Source organism: Adelges cooleyi, unplaced genomic scaffold (genome assembly GCF_023614345.1).
Source record: "Adelges cooleyi isolate 19-005CV unplaced genomic scaffold, UGA_ACOO_1.1 ACOO_flye_CR_arks_rails_tigmint_CR_PRNA_38, whole genome shotgun sequence".
In the NCBI taxonomy this organism is placed as follows: Eukaryota; Metazoa; Arthropoda; class Insecta; order Hemiptera; family Adelgidae; genus Adelges; species Adelges cooleyi.
The window spans coordinates 1,261,873-1,282,557 of NW_026096056.1; the positions used below are offsets into that span (position 1 = coordinate 1,261,873).

The 20,685-nt window shown below is 30.5% G+C and overlaps 1 protein-coding gene and 1 long non-coding RNA gene across 2 annotated transcripts; both read right to left on the reverse strand.

The window, feature by feature from the left end:
• Positions 1-8,545: 8,545 nt before the first annotated feature.
• Positions 8,546-9,942, reverse strand: LOC126841243 (uncharacterized). The gene is made up of 4 exons (XR_007686147.1): positions 9,747-9,942; positions 9,553-9,659; positions 9,188-9,335; positions 8,546-8,850 (listed from the first exon to the last, which is right to left on the reverse strand). It is a non-coding gene; the product is annotated as an uncharacterized LOC126841243 (long non-coding RNA).
• Positions 9,943-11,765: 1,823 nt separating this feature from the next.
• On the reverse strand, positions 11,766-18,878 carry LOC126841289 (uncharacterized). The gene is made up of 5 exons (XM_050577657.1): positions 18,765-18,878; positions 18,004-18,181; positions 14,086-14,189; positions 13,209-13,377; positions 11,766-11,878 (listed from the first exon to the last, which is right to left on the reverse strand). Exons 1-5 carry the CDS (start codon positions 18,840-18,842, stop codon positions 11,766-11,768), a joined length of 642 nt encoding a protein of 213 aa, XP_050433614.1. The 5' UTR covers positions 18,843-18,878.
• Positions 18,879-20,685: the final 1,807 nt, after the last annotated feature.

The window sequence follows — 20,685 nt, forward strand, 5'->3', positions numbered from 1 at the left end:
GAGTTTTTACGTTAGAAATTTTACTGGCTAGAATTTCGCTCGAAAAAAAGAGTCGGATCGAGTTTAAATTTATTAGGAATATTTATTTGGTATGCCCGCACACGTCAGTTGTATTAAATTTAAATTACATCCATTTTTTTGCCCCCCTAGGGAAGGTACAAGTTTTTTGTTTTCTGGGGTTTTTAGCCGGAATTTTAAGACCTTTAAGTTGAAAATTTTCCAGTAGTTAGAACATATAAGTATCCATAACATATTAAACGGGAAAAAAATTCGGCACTACAGTTTTTTTTTAATTGCCGGAAAACTGTGTTTTTGCAGATTGCGTATATTTTAACAAAAACACCTAAAATCTTAAAGAAAATGTATCAAATCATTAAAACAATTTTATGCAGATCTATGCAGAATGATACTACCATATATATTTGTATAAACTGCTGATACGTAGCACTAAATATTGAAAAATTTAGAAAAATATGTACTAACAAGTATGGGGAAAAAAATCCATTTAAATAATAAAAGTAAATGTTTAAAACTTTTATAGCAATATTTCAAGGTAGGTATATCCGAAAAATTTATCCTGCGCTGTTTCACCTATGTTGTGGGTCATGTTTTTATAAGTTTATATATATTTTTTTTATGTTATGTTGGTGGTGTTTCTTGTATTACCGAATATACTTCAAACGTTTTTGAAAAACCCATAAGCATTGATGATCTGTTAGAACCGCGGTTGTGTTGAAAAGATCATAAAGAAATCATTGCCTAAGTCTATATAAAAAAATAACATAAATTATTTAGTCGCCACACAAATGAAAAACAATATAATAATAAAATTATTATATGGCTTCATTAGACACTGCCGTTGGACGGAATAAATAAAACTAATACTAAACAAATGTCCTATTTTTTCCTTCATTGGTTGTAAATTTTTAAGATTATGATGGAATTAAAAAAAATAGATTATACGATGTAAATTTTTTTTATATATTTTAGTTTATATTTTAGTAAATTAAAACGAGAAAAAAAAATAGTTTTAAACAATTATTAAAAACGAAGCTAACGACAAACCGACGTTCAACCAAAACCTATTAATTCAACAGTGGATTTTATATAAAAATTATAATAACCCTATTTATCTAATTGATTTAAAGTCTTTCAAATGCTTTACGGTTATTGTAGAAATCTCATTTTTTTTTTAAATATTTCAAAAGGCTACGGATGTTTTGATTGACGTTATAAACTTCAAAGTTCAGTCAAATTCTCTTTGACCAAAAAAATAGCTTAACAAGCATAACTAAATTAATATACAGATTGCTATAAGAGATTCCAAAATCACCCCTCCCTAAATCCTGTTACCCAAGGGCGGAAAAATTACAATGACCATGAAATATCATTGTATGGTAAAAAATGATTCACATAGGTGGTTTTATCATAACTTTAAAAAAATCGTCAACAAGCCATGTTGGCCTTGAAATTCTAAAGACCATAAGCATTTGTCGTACACCGTTATTAAAATGCAAGTTTAACATAGGTATCTAAAAAATAGACACAGTCTTTTGGTTTTGTATAATATTTTTTAACATAAACGAGCACTGTATTTCATTTATGCAAACAGTGCAAAATTTAAACGCACATCGAATCACACAAGTGTTTTTCTAAAGTAAAAGAATTATGTTTTCGAGTAAACGCTTAGGCAAGAAATCAGTAAACAATAATTTGATGAAAAAAACCAGTACGCACCGATGAAGTGAAACTTTTTTCAGATATATATATATACAGGGTGATACATTAATGATAATACGCTTATTTATTTGAAGGTACTTGTATATTATTGTAAGGTGTATGTTTTACAACGATATATTACTTTGTTTTCATTATCGATGAGCAAAAGTAGGCAAAGTAAACGAATGTAGCCAAATAACAGCTGGAAACGTTTAGTACTTTTTCTGGGGATCTAAAAAAGGTGGACTTTTTAAACTTAAATGCAAACTTCTTTTTTTTTTTTGCGATTCAGCTGCTACGGCTGACGATAAACAAATACAACTTTATACGTTTTAGGAGAAAACACATATCATAGGCAAATTGTGAAATGTAGTACCTACATTTTTTATGTAACTTACTAAGAGTTGTAACAGTAAATCATTAAAAAGCTCTTTTTATTGTAGTTTAATACATAAAAAAAGGGTAAAGGAAATAAGTAAAAAAATTCAAAATTATGGAAAAATGCAAAAAAATTAAAAATCGTCATTAGCGGTTACAATTTATTAAATTTTTTAAATATAATTTGATAATCTCCAGAAAATATTTATGTCAACTGATAGTATAACGACATGAACGCAGAACATTGTTGTGTCGCTTTAACAATAATTAAATATATCTAGTATGGATACCTATTGACTTTGAATAACAGTTTCTGAAAAACCCTTAGAGATTAAACTATCCTTATTATCGTCATACTGGTTAAATTTGATTTGGCAATTTTCTATAACATTCTTACTCGGTACATTAATATAATAATAAGTTATAATTTTAAATTTTATATTAACTATTACGGTCATTTGGGTAAAGGTGGAGTGGGCATAAATAACTATCACCTACAATTTTGGTGTCTGGCTGAGATCTAACTAAGTAGCTTAAAATTAAAACAACAAGCATTTGGTAGCAAAAATAATTGCAAAGTATTAAAATTCATCATTAGGGAGCAGGTTTAATCTTTAAATTGAATTTCCTCAAAAACATGATTCGTACTAATTGTATGCAATAATTATAGGCTAATTTTAAGTACATTATTGCCTTCACAGTGCTTTTATCAATACCTATTTCATATTTCTACTAAATAAAATATACTATGGTCGCCATGTCACTTAACATTTTTATGCCTTTTTTATGAAAGTAATTTTATCAACCAACAATTGTTATCGTCTTAACTTCTTCCGTTTATCTTTCCTTTAATTCTAATTATTTTTATTACAATTTTAGCTGTTTAAATACACTGTTTATATACGCTGTTTTTCAAAACACTATCGACGTATTAAAATTAACAGCATTTGCTTCGTTTGATTGTCGAACCACAAAAAACTTCATCACACATCCTGATTCAAGACACAGTGATAGTTTTTATAAATTGTTTTTCCAATATGTACTGTTTTTTTTTTAATTTGTAAAACTCAGTACATTTTTAAGACATGCGGTTCTAACTACTGGCGTTTAGAAGAATATGAAAAGAAGCTTTGTTTTATTAGGGAAAAACCAAACTAAAGGGGGGAATTACGTTGTTACGGTAGTAGGTTTGTAGGTTGCAATGAGTAAGGGTGAATCAACAGCTGGTATCTGAAATATATTTGTATTATGGTATGAGTTTTTTTTTGTCTGTATTTTTGAAAATATTTTCGATTTATTATAACCTTAGCATTTCCAATATAAAATGTGCTATCAACAAAATTGCACATGGGAAAACCGAAAATTTGACAACCCCCCCCCCCCCTATGAGAAAGGTTGACATATTTTTGGCGAATTTTTAAGATTTAAGAACTGATAATTAGTCTAAAGATAGATCTAACAAACAACATAAAACATCAGTGTAGTGTATTTATGAATAGGACATTTACTTTTTTGTTTTTTAATTCTGTAATTCGATTTAAAGTTTTTTTTTTTTGTAGGTCAAAGTAGGAAAACGAATGAAACAAATTTTGGTTATATATTTTTTATTAAATCACATATACATCTTAAGTAAGAGGAGTCCAATCATAGTCATCGTGTTGATGATAAAGAATATTGTCAAAATAATATTTATCGAAAAATACAAGAAAAACAGTAAACTCAGACTCACACGTTGGTCATACAATTGTAATTACAGCTATACGTTTTTAGGTGAAATTTTGAAAACGTTTACTCGTTTTTGTTATTATACCATCTAGTGCGTAGTAGTAATGTTTATAACGTTTTATTTCTCATTTGATATTATTTGTATATCAAACAGGTATGAAAATTGTGGCCTAAAATGAATTCACTGATTTGTTGAAAATTTAGCACGACCATTTGGTGTCACCGCAATAATAAATAATTTAATATTGAGTAGAATACAAAGCAATGAGCGTTTTTAAAATTGATAGATCTATTTTATAACTTCGATGTGGAGCAGCGACGCTATTGGTTTTTGCAATCATGTGAGCTTTTTTTGTGTCTGTATACATTGTAACTTTTTTTAAAACTGGACCAATTATTTTGAGTAGCAACTCTAAAAATCACAAAATGATCTACTTGGTATTGAGTCGGATCGATTTGAAATTAAAGTTTCAACATTTACTGGCTCTAATTTTTTTTTATTTAATAAATAAAAGATATACCAAGGTATGGTATATTATTCTTGAAAACTAATTTGTCCAAAACATTATAGCATTTTTTTATATATTCTACGGCTGTTTTTTTTTTGGTTACATCGAGATGCAGAAGTCAAACTACGGTAGCATATCACATGTGTTTTGCATATATTTGATCAAGCCAAGGTTAAACGACAAAAGGTGTTAACACCAACGGTAAAAAAAAATATATTTAGATAGTAAACCTATGTAAAAACATGTTTTGCATGAAAATACTTCAAATATTATAATATTTGCAAAACATCCAAGTTCAACATATTTCATTTTACTTCCATTTAAAGTATTAACCACGTTTTCTCAAAAAATTAAATTCACATTAACCATTTTAACAATTCATTAAAACTCATTTTCTTCATAGCCATAGTATAAGTGATTTATTAATTAAATAATCCGTTGTCCAATTATACTGATTAAATAGTGTACCTATTTATACAGGACGACTGGATAATTATGCCCCAATCAATATTATAAAAAATGAAATACATTTAGCGGCGAGTTGTATCAAATTTAAATTAAACCCAGTTCCCACCCCCCTAGAGGGGGTAGAAGTATTTTATTACTCTGTTCAAATTATGATATATTTTAATAATAATTAAAAGTCATGAATTATTATTTAATATTAATGTTATTATTTAATTATCATATATTTTATGACTAGATCAAATCTCGTGAACATTTAACTTCGTGATACTGCTCCTATACTATTAATAAAAAAACACAATTTTTAATATCCTAAAAGGTTATTGTTAAAAAACAGGCAGCAGCCGACCGCTAGTGGCTGTACACGTTAGTAATATTTAATTAATAAGTAATATATGTAGGTAAAATTTATTGTTTTCTCCATCACAGTACCAGTATACGGTTTAATTTAAATTTAAATTTTAGAAACTCAATTTTTCGTTGGAAAACAACAAGATATTAATATACAGGGTGGGGCAGTAAAACGGCCGATTTTCCAATGTATTTAAATGGAAAAACCCGTTCATTACCCCACCTTTTACAATTTAAGAATCTATGAAAAGGTTTTTTTAGTTGTATTTTGTTTTGTTCATTGTCATCTAGTAAAATAGAAGTATAATAGAGCTTTGAAAGAATATACTGTATGAAGTATAAATAGTTAGTGTGAGATTGCTCTAATGGAAGTATATAATACATAAATATTAATTTCATTGATAATAAGCGATTATAGTTTAAACTATGGAGTACAAACGATTGAAACATGAATCGTCGACCATTCCAACTAAATTTAACAAGACATTGAATATGTGTTATTTGGACTACTATGTTTTTGCAAAAAAAAAAACAGTACAGTGGGGTCGGGGCATAGTGGGGATGGGGAGGTCACAGGTTTACAGGAATTTTTATATCTGAAAGTGATAAAATCGCTTTCAAAAAGTTTTTCAGCCGAGTCTGCAACCACGAAAGAGCATTTCGTGGTTGCATGTTGATACATGTGTGGTTTACATGTCTCGTTGAAGTACCGAGATAAATTTAGAGTAGTGGTGGAATTATAAATAACGATATAGTATATTAAGAAGCAGTAACAAGCTAGTATATTAAAACATCAAGTTTCTGGCTAATATTATAGTGTTTAATATTTGTCTTAAAACAATTCACAGAAAATTTGCGCCCTTAAACTGTTTTGAATTTATTATTTAGTTCTAATTTAAATGTTGAACGTACAACATATCTCTTATCTCCTATCTCTCACCCCTTTCCCCTACCCACTAGCTTCCATCCCTTATCCCCTACCCCCTGTCACTTACCATTATCTTTCACCTCTATATTCCACTCCCTATATCCTATCACCTATCTCCCACACCCTATCTCAGTTCGTTCCTAGATGATCACGAAATCATACGCGTGGGTGGACGACTATGACATGCAACAATTTCATATGAACAGAAGTATCCAATCCTTCTGCCACGCTCCCACCGACTAACGAACCTGCTTATTGATGATTTTCATTGACAGCATAAATATCCCGGTGCCACCACTCTGCAAACAATAATTTCACAACAGTATTGGATAATATCAAGTCGCCAAGTCATTAATAGGGATTAAGGCTCTGCATTGCTTGCTACAAAACACGCCTGCGCAATCCACAACCCTTCATGAGTGACATTCCCAGTTGTCGTCTACAACAGGTAAAACCGATTATGACAACAGGCGTGGATTACGCCGGTCCAAGTGTTAAGATCCTCAACCACGCGTCGAACAGTGCCAAGTCAAGCATACATATGCCTATTTGTGTGTATGACATTTGGAAGTGACTTCGGACTTGTCAACTGAAACCTTCCTTATGGTTTTCTGTCGCTTTATTTCCAGACGTGGACCAGTTGAACAAATGCACAGTGATTGCGGAACCAATTTCACATGTGCGGCTAAACTACTCCAGCCGGTCGATCAATTCATCCATTTCAAGGAGTATCAAAATCAGTGTCAGGCAGTGTAAGGGTCCACATACAGCTGGTCGACTGTCAATACGGATTCAGGGAAGGAAGATCTACTCTGAATGCATTGGCCCACTTATGGGAGATTGTGAACGCGGCTAATGTGGGTGTCGCCTGCAATCGGAAGTTCGGGGGAATGGTCACACTTAAAGTTAAGAATGCTTTTAACTTGGCACAGTGGAGCAAAATTATCAGGGCTCTGGAGGCGAAAGGGGTTCCCTCATACTTGGTGAGAGTCTTAAGATCCTACCTAAGGGATAGGCGTCTCCGGTATGACAATCCTTCTGGCCACGAATAGACCATATCCTTGACCTGTGGAGTGCCGCAAGGGACGGTGGACCTACCGAATGATCCCAGATGTCACCAGATGGATCACCAGGAGACATGGAGAGGTTGATTTCCATCTGACGCAGTTGTTAACAGGCCATGGTTGTTTTGGATCTTATCTATTTCACTTTGGCCTAACCGACAATGACAACTGCACACAGTGATGTATTGTCCCGGACGACCCTGAGCACGCGGTCTTCCGATGTGACGCATTGGCAAGATGGAGGCAGGAGTTACAAATCAACTTGAGTATGGACGAGCTAACGCCGGACGGCCTGGTGGACGCAATGCTCCAGACCAGGGTGGGGTGGTCAGCAATCTCAAACTTCGTCATACGGGTGATGATGGAGCGAGAAAAGGCGAAGAGGCAACGACAAAGACAGCCGGAGGCTGCTCCGTGCAAAAATAGCTTCAAGGGTATTGTCAAATCGGTAGTTGTACACATTGTGAGACCGCCCTGCGAACTGGGAACCGGTATTTTTGTAAATATATACAAATAATTGTAAATTATTGTGAATAAACGATGTCGGGCTGGGAGGGAAGCAAAGCGAAAGCGTTCCCCTCCCAGTCTGGGCAATTCAGCGATAAAAAAAAAATGAGTGCCTACCTCTCTTTTTCTATACAGAGTGATCCACTATCATGAACCACTCAATATCTCACTGGGTTTGATTAATAATTGAATTTTTTTTTCCAAAATTTTTTTTTATATAATGTAATCACAATTTTTACAATTTTTGAAGTTCCTACCCCCCTCCCAAACTAGTTATTTTTATATCAACTTTTGATTTTCAAATAGCAACATATATTTTAGCTTCGATGCAGAGCGGCAAAGGTATTGGTTTTACTCTTATGTGGGGTTTTTCGTTATCTATATACTCAGTAACTTTTTTAATACTGAACCAATTCCTTCAAACAGACACTCTATAAATTACAAATTTCATTTAGTTCGTACTTTGAAGGGGTAAAAGTTGAAAAAGTTTACTTCTTCACAGTCGAAATTTGAAAAAAAACACCTTACGAATTTATTTTAACAAAAACACCTAAAATCTTAAAAAAATGTATCATCATTTAAACAATTTTATGTAGATCTATGCAAAATGATACTATTAAGTTTTGTGCTCAAGTACCACTTTTGACTTTTAATTTCCACAAATTCAATTTTTTTTTTCTACTTAAATTTTTTCTGGCTGATTAAAATTCAGGACTGATATTAAACTTGTAATTGTTATACCTTAGTATGGAAGTAAAGCAAAATTAGATTAATATAAATAATACTATTCGCTGATGTTTATTATGAAACTCAAATAACACGAATGACGAGTTGTGCCGGTGAAGCACTCGCGTATGGTGGACAATCCCCACCATATATATTTATATAAACTGCTGATACGTAACACCTTTTATCACTTTTAATATTTAAAATAAAATCAAAAATAATATACTTAACCTTAATAACATTTTTAATATTATAATTGTGTAATGTAGTTTTTGTGCATGTAAGTGAAGATATTTAAATGTATTATTAATATTTTATCTATAGTAATATTACAATATAGATTAAGCAATACTAATATAATATTATATCTACACCTGAACTACTGCTATCCTTTCTTCGAGAAAGTCTTTCACAACAAATTCTTGATTTGAGAAAATCAAATACAAAATGTTCTTAAAATCCTTCATGTATAGCTCTTCTAAAAAACAATCAAAACATGTATTTTTCATTTAAAAACTCATCATATTGTATTTACATTTTTAGGATATAAAAAGCAGGTTAACAGTAGTCAAAAATATTTTAATAACTATGGTAGGTGTAAATCATTTTTTATGTAAACCTTCGAATCTACAAAATCCAAGAAACACTTATGCTTAAAACAAACTATGGAGATTAGAAAATATTTTGGCTCTTTTGGTTTTTATATAGGTACTAATAATTTATTTTAAACGAAACAAGGAGTTAAAGTTATTTAATAATAAATATTTATTTAAAAATGTATTTTAAATTATTTATAAAGTATATCTAATAGTTACTTTTTCCTTCTAATAAAACTGAATTCGCTGCCTCCAAATAGTTTTTCTCGTATCCACCCATAAAAAATAAAAAGTCAGCCAGTCGAATAAATTTTTCTCCAGTTTTAGTGAAGACTTCATAAGTCAAATCAAAAGCTTTTTTTATAACCTGAAAAATGTATTTTGCTAATTAAATGTTATTCCATAAAAGCTAATAATAAAGGTAAATTTTTCATATAATGATTGCAAATGTAATATTTGTGCATGTTGGTGTTGTTATTTAAAAGTAATATTTTTATATTATCAAAATACTTATCTACTGATATAACTATACAAATTAATCAATATTTAATACTAATATGGTGTAATATCTATAACTAAGTTACCACAATTACTGCTATTCTTTTTCTAAGGAATTTTTTTAAATCAAATTGTTGTTTTGTTGAGCAAATCAAATTCATAATTCCCCTAAATTCTTCGAAGCCTATCTTATCTATAAAACAAATCAAAAGTGTATTTTTCATTTAAAATTGATCATGTATTTACATTTTTGTGATAAAGAACGAAAAATACTAGTTACCACTTTGTTGTACCGAATCAGGATTAGCCGTCCTATAATCATTTAAACATTGTAAATACACATTCTCTTCGTCTTCTCCCAAAAAATCTAAAATGTCGGACTGACGAATATATCTTCTTTCAAATTCGGAATATTGGTTGGACCGACTAAAAATTATGTTTTCAGCACAATAATCTTTATAATAGTCTATAGCAAAATCAAAAGAATCGACGATAGCCTGAAAAATGTATTTCATTAAAAAGCGAATTTAATTCTAAACAGAACAGAAAACATTATAAAAATTAATATAAAAACAAAAATCTAATTAAATTGTTAAATTACACTTTAAAACATTTTTTATTTTTATTTTATACTTTTTTTTAAATTTTTTAATTAAATGAACAGTCTGTAAAAAGTAGTTTTATAATAAGCTCAAAGGATGTTTACAGAATGAGAAAATAAGATATACATATATGAGACAGTAGTCTTGCGGAAGGAGCCAGCCAGCGTTGATACTTCTTGTCATGTGGTAGTGAAATTAGTCAGTTTTCATTTTTGTGTTTCATTAAGCCGTTGGAATTTCCATGTTGGATGAGGAGAGATTTGGATGTGATATGGTTAGTTGACTTTCTTGGTTTTAATGAGGGTTGAGAGGACTCTGGTGAGGAGGGAAATGAGAGGATATATTATAGATTTAAATGCATCAAGAAATTTACGGAATGAAATTTCATTATTGTTTGTAGGAGTGGGATTTAGGTTGAGAGGTCGGTGACCTTCGCATACGAACGTTAGTTTGACGAGTTTTTAGTGGTGGATCGTTAATGATTGGGTTCTGGATTGGAGTTTAGGTTGAGTAGTAGTGGTTGTTGAGGTTCATTGAGATGTTGTGTTTACGACTTAGTTGTTTGTTTATAGTACACCCTTTGTAGTTGGATGAATGTTGGCCTTCGCAGAGAGCGCATTTTGCTGGTAGTTCTGGTGATTTTTGTGCAGGTAGGGTGATTATGCCGGAAATTTGACGTTTTTTGTAAGGCTCTTCGATTTTGATCTGGGTGTGTATGAGGGAAGAGATTTCAAAGATGTTGCTAACACTTCCATTAGGGTCGATGTCGACAAAGAAGAGTGGTAAAGATGTTTTTGTTTGTTGTTGTTTCACATTTGTAACGTTTTTCACGGTGTGGCCTATTTCTTCCAAGGCTGAGGTAATGTCAGCAACTGGAGTGGACGGATGTAGGTTTCTGATAACAACTCTCAATGGTTTATCAGATTGCAATTGATAAGTATAGAATTGGGCGTTTATATTTTTTAAGAAATGAATTAGCTTCCTATAGCCGTCCAAGGTATCAGTTTGGATTTTGAGATGAGTCGAAATTGATTTACAAGAGAAAGTGTTTGGGACAATGATATTCTTGAAATCGTTACATAGGTTCATGTAGTCAAGAATGCCTTTAATAAATACTGGTGGATGTGGAGTAGGCTTTGGAGTATAATTGGCAGTATCTTGTTGCTCCTGATTTGAATCGTCAATACATCGTCTTTACCGTTGGTAGACTCTTCTGTATGTAAAGTGGAAAAACTGTTTCGCGTGACAAATAATTTTGTTTTCTTTAGATTTACAGTAGACAGTGAAAGCGGAGGAGTAGAGGAGGAATATAAGCCTCTTTTATTCTCATTTTGTGAGGTTTTATTTTCGTTGTTGTTGACAATAATTTGGTAACGTACGATTTTAATTGGTTATACGGTATCGTCAGAGGTTTTATGATTAGACAGCATGTTGCCGCTGTATATAATCTATGGTCCAAAGGCCACCGCACGCGACGGTGTCTTGCTTTGTCGTGAGTGGACGATATTTACGGAGTGGCTTGTGTTATATTTAATAATATTAAAAAAAATATTACTTAATTTAGTTGGAAAATTCTTTTTATGTTTATAATAGTTTAAATGTAATATTTGTTAATATACGTAAAAATATTTATAGAAAGATACGTACTAATGTAACAATATAAATTAAACAATACTAATATGATATTATATCTAAAGCTAGGTTACCTCAGCTACTGGTATCCTTTCTTCAAGGAAGTCTTTTATAACAAATTCTCGTTGTGAGCAAATCCAATATATAAGTCTCCTAAATACTTTGAAAAGTATGTAATCTAAAAAAACAATCAAAAAATATGTTTTTAATTTAAAAATGTAACATGTATCTACATTTATATGATATAGAAAGCCGGTGAACAGTAGTCAAAACTATTAATTAAACTGACACAAACTATCAAAATTACTGGTACATTATTCTCAATTCCAAATAGTAATGTATGCGTTACTAATTAAGTTACAAAAGTTTTTATCAAAAAAACCCATATGTTATGATGGGGGTAAAAACAAAAATATTTAGATTGAGTTCACATTGTAAAAAAACATTATCTCAAAAAAAAAATTATTATTCTTATTAAACCATATTAGACTACCATTTTATGGTGGTACACCATAAAATGATCACTCTGTATACGATAGGAAGCAAGTGAAGATTAGTCAAAACTATTATTATAACTGTGGAATAAAAAATATATTTAAGTAACCATTAAACAAAATCCAAAAAACAAGCATGTTTTAAACAAACTATTCAATTTCCTGTATTGGTTAGAAAATACTTTTGCTCTTCATTTCTAATTAAAATTTGCTCTTACACAAATTATATTACCAGGTGTTATAAAAAAAGTTTTGGTTTTGTACCAACAATAGTATTTTAGTTGGTTCAAAAATTGAAATCGCACTTTTTCTTCAACATTTAGTAGATCTTTGATAAATAATTTAAATATTGCTGGGTTTTTGTGCTTTAACTTTAGATTATCACGAAAGTTTTTTTTTACTATCTACTTAAAAATGAATATTAAATAATATATTATAAGTACATACAGGATGACCAATAAACACATTACATTTTCAAAAAGGCAAAATAATTTGAATTTTTCATAAACATTTTCTTTAAACTAATGTCACATGTTTGAGGGTGTATGCCATTTATTTAACAACAATTTTCGAAAAAATTAATGTATTTAATTTAAAATTATGTAATAATATGTTTGTGGGTTTGAGCTACGAGGAGAAAGTTTTTCAACATAAACACCGTACTTTGGATTATTTGAAAGCGGTAGTTCGTACAGAGGTGGCACTAATCACTAGGGAGACACTAGAACGAGTGTGGAAGAACTTCCTCGAAAGAATTGAAAATTGCCTCATGGAAGACGGACATCATCTTCCTGACCTTATTTTTGCTACTTTGAGTAAATGGCTTACACCCACAAACATAATATTACATAATATCAAGTTAAGTAAATTTTTTTTTTAAATTGCCGTTAAATAAATGGCATACATCCACAAACATGTTACATAAGTTAACAAAAATGTTTTTTTTTAAATTTATATATTTTTGCTTTTTTGAAAATGTAAAGTGTTTTCGTGGTCACCCTGTATAATGGTTACCTTGTGCTTCTGGTGAAATTGAATTCGCTGTCCAATAACTGTTTAAAAATTCTACATTGTCCTCTTTACCCACAAAATCTAAAAAATCGGACTGAAGAAGAATCATGTTGTTTCTCATAGGACCAAGGTCGTAATAGCCAGTTGCAATATCAAAGGCATATGTTATCAACTGAAAAGATTATTTCAATTATTTTATTTATTTCTATAATAAATTTCGTATATATCTATTATATTTCATAAAAACGATTTATAAAGTTTAATTATACATATACTACAGTACAATATAAAACTTACAAAAAAAAACAAATAGTTATATACAAAATTACTACTAATTATTTTAACCAATTTATTAGGTAGTTATATCAAGTAGTGTACATTTTGAACCCCTGGATAATACAATGTATATAATTTAGCAATTGTAATATTTGTTAATGTAAGTGAGGATATTTAAAAGTGTTATTAATGTTATACAGAGTGTATAAACAAGCATAAACGGTAAGTACTAGGTGATTGGGCATCTGAAGACCCCCAAATAAGTCGCCCGTTTTCCTATTTTCGTTAAGTCAAAAATTTAAGGTTTCGATAGTTAAATTTAAAAAAATGACTTTTAAAAAATATACATATTGCCTGATATTTAGTGCAAAAAGCTTCCTTTAAAAGAGCGGTCACCTAATTTTCAGCCCCTTACTCAAAAAGAGATGCGACCCCTCTTCCTTTACCTAAATGAGGACTTATTTGGGGATTCTTCAGATGTCCAATTATCTATTACTTACATTTCATGCTGGAACACCCTGTATAAAGGTACTTATTTAATGTAATGATATTACTATATAAATTAAAGAAAACAAAAAGGATATTTGATATAAAGCTAAATTACCTTAGCTGCTGCTATTCTTTTTTCAAGAAAGACTTTTATATCAATATTTTGTATTGTGCAAATCGAAGCCACGAGTTCCCTAAAATCTTCTAAATATATATGATCTGAAAAGCAAATAAAATTCATCATTTATTTACATATTTAATTTATGTATAGCAGGTAATCGAAACTATTAATATAACTGTGGCACAAAAATATTTCATGTTAACTCCCGAATGTATAATAAATCACTTAAAATCATTCTCTGGAATGCTAACGGCCTCAAACAAAAAGAATCTGAACTATTAAACTTTCTTTTCGAGAATCAAATTGATTTAGCTCTAATCACTGAAACCCATTATACTTCCAGTTCCAAACATTTTTTCCGGGTTACAATATCTACAAAACCAATCATCCGGATGGTACGTCACACGCGGGTACCGCTATTCTAATCTCATCTTCAATCCAACACCATCTACTACCGTATTTTCAATCCCTACCATCCAAGCAACAAGTGTCTCAATTTCAATAAATCATATTCCTGTAACTTTTTTCAGCAGTATACTGTCCTCCCAGGCCATGTATATCTCAGCTCCATTTAGACGAGTTCTTATCGTCATTAGGGCGTACATTTATCGCCGGGGGAGATTTCAACGCCAAACACCTCTTGTAGGGTAGTCGGGTTGAAAACCCTAGAGGTCGACTATTTTATAACTCTATACAGGTAAATAGTTTTTCAGTTATTTCACCCACTGGTCCTACTTATTGGCCTACTCACTCGAATAGACAACCCGATTTACTAGATTTTTTTATGTCGTCAATTCCCAACTACATAAATCACACTATTCAAAACATATGCGACCTGTCTTCCGATCACTCCCCCGTTATGTTAAACATTATGGAACCTCCACTTCTTATTCCTCCTCGTCCCTCTCTATCCAAAGGTCCAGTCAACTGGAAACAATTTTCTACGACATTAGAAAATCATACAAACTTAAAAATTTCCCTTAAAACATGCAATGAAATAGAATCTGCAGCGCTTCAACTAGTCAGCTCAATCCAATCTGCTGTTAAAGAGTGTTCTTACCCACCTAATCTGTACTGTCACTCAAAATATAATTCTTATCTTTTACCTCCCAATATAAAAGCATTAATCGCTGAATAACGCAGGCCCGCTCCCGCTGGCAAAGATCCAGACTTCCTTCCGACAAGACTATTTTCAACAATCTGGCAAACTTAATTAAAAAACACAAAAACGACCTTTTTGATAAAAAATTCAAATCTTTAAACACGCAGGATGGGTCATTATGGAAAACCACAAAAAACTTCCTCAAATTTAAAGAATTTTCCTGTCCTATTAAAAAATTAGACGGGTCGCTCGCCCTATCAGATCTCGATAAAGCCAATCTGTTTGGGGAACACCTCTCAAATATTTTTATACCTCATCCTAACATTATTTCAAATACCTTACATTTAGAAAAATTAAGTAACTTCCTTGACGCTCCATTACCTATGTCTCTTCTTACTAAACATGTTTCCCAAATGAAATTGTTAATGTGATTCAAAGATTAAAGCCAAATAAATCCCCTGGTCATGACTTGATAACGAACAAGATTCTAAAACATCTTCCTAAAAAAACAATTGTCCTCCTAACTTTTATTTTCAACTCAATGTTGAGATTGTCTTATTTCCCCACCGTATGGAAATTATCCATAATCATTCTCATACTCAAACCAGGTAAACCCTCCAATCTAGCAACCTCATATAGACCCATTATTCTACTCCCAGGGCTCGGAAAACTATTCGAAAAAATCGTCCTGAAAAGATTAAGACCAATTATGGAAACACAAAATGTAACACCAAATGCACAATTTGGATATCGTGCAAAACATTCTACCATACAACAAGTACACAGGCTAGTCGATGTAATTTCTTCTTCTTTTGAGAACAAAAAGTATTGTCCGGGTGTCTTCCTGGATGTGGCACAAGCCTTTGACAGAGTTTGGCACACCGGATTGTTGTATAAAATCAAATTATTCCTCCCTGCTCCTCTTTATTTACTAATTCGATCATACCTTGAAAATCGTACATTTAAAGTTCGTCATGGTAATGTCTTTTCCTCCCTATTTCCTATATTAGCAGGAGTTCCTCAGGGAAGTGATCTTTCTCCCGACCTCTACAACATTTTCACTTCAGACATCCCTCACACCCAAAACACTATTCTAGCCACCTACGCCGATGACACAGCTATTCTATCCTCCAACAGAGACCCGACCGAAGCATTTAATGCTCTTCAACAACACCTCGATCAAATTGGAAAATGGTCCTCAAACTGGAAAATTAAAATTAATGCAGAAAAATCTGTACATGTGTCTTTTAAAAAATACGCCTATTCTAACCTTCTAAGAAGTTCCTATCCCCCCCTTGTCTCAAGTCAAATATCTAGGAATTATTATAGATAAAAGACTAACTTGGGGCCCCCACCTAAAATCAAAAAAGAAGTCACTAAATACTCGTTCGCACTTACTACGTCCTATACTGAAATCCAAACTCCCACTTCATAATAAAATTCTTATTTATAAGTCAATGTTAAGACTAATTTGGTCATACGGAGCTCAAATATGGCGTTGTGCTAAAAAGAATAGAAGTTTTCCAATTGATTTCCCTCCGTACAATCACGTCCGCTCCATGGTATGTTTCCAACCTCACTCTTCACAATGACTTACACATCGAATCAGTTGAAAATTTAGTTAAGACTCATTATAAAAAATTCCACTCTAGATTACTGCTTCACTCGAATCCTTTAATAGCAAGCCAGCACACAGCTACTATGCCGGACAACCCCACTCATCGTCTTAAAAGACGTTGGTGTCGAGACCTCTTAAATTGTAATGCTACCGTTTGATTTCTAGCCGAAACCTGTTATAGGGTGCTATCACTAGATAGCTACCCTACTCATAGTCTACAAGTCATTAATTACATTGTTAGCATATTTTCTTATTGTATATTTTGTATGAACAGATTGTAAATGTTATTTTAAAATAAGAAATTTTTAAAAAAACTCCCGAATGTACAAAATCAAAAAAACATGAGTGCTTTTAACAAATTATGTAATTTCCTGAATTTACTAGAAATTATTTCTCTTATTATGTTCTAATTAAAAATTTATCTTACCCTTCCTCACTTTAAATAATGTATATATTTTTAACTTAAAATACAAATTTTCAAGTACTTCAACATTTATCTTTATATTCTAATTCCTCATTTCAAACAAAACTAGGTGATTTAAACAAGTTTTGATTTTGTACCAATCAAAATTATTAGTTGGTTTATAATTTGAAGTAAGGCTTTCTCTCATTACTGGATAGATCTTGGATAAATAGTTTAAATATACTGATATTTTGAGTTTTAACTAATACTACCGTTTATTTTTAATATTTTATTGAATATAAATAATACTATGTTATCGGATTATGAAATATGTGTACCTATGCAATAAGTAATACCTTAAGTATAACTTTTTGTAAAAGAAGTGTGCGAATATTATAGAAATGATAATGTAATAATTGAATGTTGTATGTTACAAGACTAATTTGAGTTAGATTCTACGATATATACTTGGTGGCCCAAAATGATTTGACAAATGAAATAACTTTTGGTCTAGTAAATATTTTAAAGATAATTTATAGTCATTTGCGATAATAAGCATCACGGTTTTTATTTCAGTAATCTATTTTACTTTTAAAAATTCTTTTTTGTTACATTTTTTTAAAAAAAATTCTTAAGAATAATTTTCTGAATATTTTTTATTATACTGTGAGTTTTTATTTCTATATAAATACTAAACTTCCACCGAGATATACAATCGTAAATCTTAAAACATTTACTTGAAAATTAATATAAAATGATACATTGAGTATAAAATAGTATAATGGTTACTTTGTGCTTCTGATGAAACTGAGTTCTCTGACCAATAACTGTTTACATATTCGAAATTGTCTTCTTTGCCCACAAAATCTAAAAAAGCGGACTTGCTAAGATTCTCATTGCTATCAAAACCTGTTGCTTCGTTATTGTAATAATAGTAGTAAGCAAACTTATAGGCATCTGATATAACCTGAAAAGTTTATTTCAATAACTAAATTTTATTCAATATTTATCTAATTTATTTTATACATAAAAAAAAAATTTCAGACAAAATTTTTTTAAACGTATTCTATAAAACGTGGTAGTTGCCACGTAGATTACGGAAAAATTCTAACCTAAAAAATATTGTTATAGTTTTTGAACTAATTTAAAACACTTCAATTCTAATAGCAGATAAGTTATGGTTGTTATGTGTTATATACAAAAATATTGTAAATAATTTTATTAAATAACGTTAAGCTAAAAAAAATTATAATTTTTAAGAACAAATTGCTGTAGAGTAATTTACTGATTGACCTGTTTGTAACAAATAATCTAGCAATACACTGACAAAATACTTATAGTTTCAAAATATTACTCTAAGTATATGAAATATAAAATATTACTTCAGCAGTCGATGGTTGCGATTATTGAAAATCGTTGAGCTAAGAAAATTATAATTTCTAAAAAAAAATTACTGTACTGTCTGTAGAGTAATAAACTATGAGCTGTTTGTAACAAATAATCTATAGTTTCAAAATATTATTCTAAGTATATAAAATATAATATATTACTTCTTCATTAGTTGGTGGCGATGCAGAATTATTAACTATGACAAAAGATATTAACAAAATAGCGAATTTGAAGGCCATTGTGTTTGACTACTATAAACTGAACTTCTACTGAGCTACTAAACGAATAGTTTTTAGACTCTATACTTGCCATTTCATGCAAAGAATAAAAAAAAAGTGTCAGACATTAAACAAATATACCACATGTATTTGCAAAAAATCGATCGAACTATGGCATTGTTTCAATTTAAACAGTTATGTATTTATTGTATATAGATCATGCAAATACGTAGCTACCAAACTGTACATGTGTGTAAGTGTGCGTTTTTTTAGGTTTTCCTTGAAAATTATTTTGAAAATGTTTAATGCTAAACCGATGTGTGATGTAAATTGTAATATCTTCCATTCCATCTATTATAAAACCTATTATTTTTTGCTTTCAATATAATTAAGGTCCCAATGTTTTGGCTTTTATATATTAATTTATATTTTAGCCTTATATAGTGTATGATGTTCTCCTCCTCACAGTATATATATAATAGTATAAATTCAATTTTCGGTTTAATAGTCTATCTTAAAGAATCTATTCTTATGGTAGGTAACGACTGCCAGCTGTCTTATATTCTTCAAATGGTATTATTCCTAACCAGATGGTGTTAAATGGTGGTCCACAACATTTTACTAACATCTTATTGTGTGTTGGCTTATAAACAAACCACGAGATTAAAGACTGGTGCCTGTTTATAGAACCATCTGTCTCATACTAAATTAAATAAAACTAGTCAAATCTCAAAATATACTTCATCCAAAGTACACGGTATCTAAAGGGGTACAATTCTACTAAAGTTATTTAAAAAGAAACCTGGCGTTTTAAACTAGTTTTATATTTGTACCAACAATAGCATTTTAGTTGGTACAACAATTGTAACTATACCCGCGCTCTCCCTTAACATTGGATAGATATTGCCAGTTATTTGAGTTTCAACTTAAAATGATACATAAAGTATATCTAATAGTTATCTCGGTTTTCTAGTAAATTCGAAGTGCTGCTCGATAATTTTTTATACATTCTACAATTTTTTCTTGTCTTAACCCACAAAGTCTAAAGTTGGGACTGACCAAAACCTCCAACAACACTGTAATGGCCATAAGCGAGATGATAAACTTTTCTTATAACCTGAAAAATGTATTTCATTGATTGATTTTATTATTATGAATAATACAATGAAAATTAAACAAAACTAATATGATATTACCTCTATAACTTAAATACCTCATCTGCTGCTATCCTTTTTTCAAGGAAGTCTTTTACAACATAACTTTTTTCTGTGCCTATGTACATTTACATTTTTTAAGTACTGAAAGCGTGTAATCAATAGTCAAATCTTTTAATATAATTGTGGCACAAAAATTTTTTCTTAGAAACGCTTTTAACAAACAATAATTTCATGTAATTTTTATAAAATATTTCTGTTCTTTTATTCTAATGTCTCTTACACATAATATTTACTTTTGAATGTCTGATACTTTTATATATTTTTAACGTAAAATACTTATTTTCAAGTACTTTAACATTTATCTTAATATTTTAGTACCTTATTTCTAACAAAACCAGATGTTTTAAAAAGTTTTAATTAACGTTTATTGGATGGTTTGTAATGGTAACTTTTATCTCTTTCTCATTATTGATTATTTTTACACTACAGATGGATACTTACCGACTCCCTCGTTTAAAGATAATATTGATACATAAATTTATTTAAATACAAAGTAAAATAAATAAAAAAATAAACAATCAATATCAAAAACCTATTTAAACTTTATTTAAAAATGTACAGTACATGCATTTAACATAATTAACACGAATAATTTTTTATAAATCAATAATTTGGTTGCTTTATAATAATCGTTTACATATTATTAT

Bases quoted from the DNA above. Each gene is read 5' to 3' on its own strand.
- LOC126841289 (XM_050577657.1), bottom strand. From the start codon at position 18,842: ATGGCCTTCAAATTCGCTATTTTGTTAATATCTTTTGTCATAGTTAAT. The intron at 13,378-14,085 runs GTAATTTAGCTT...TAATCTTTTCAG, and splicing joins AAAGAATAGCAGCAGCTAAG to TTGATAACATATGCCTTTGA. The intron at 11,879-13,208 runs GTAACCATTATA...TTGTTTTTTTAG, and splicing joins AATTTCACCAGAAGCACAAG to ATTACATACTTTTCAAAGTA.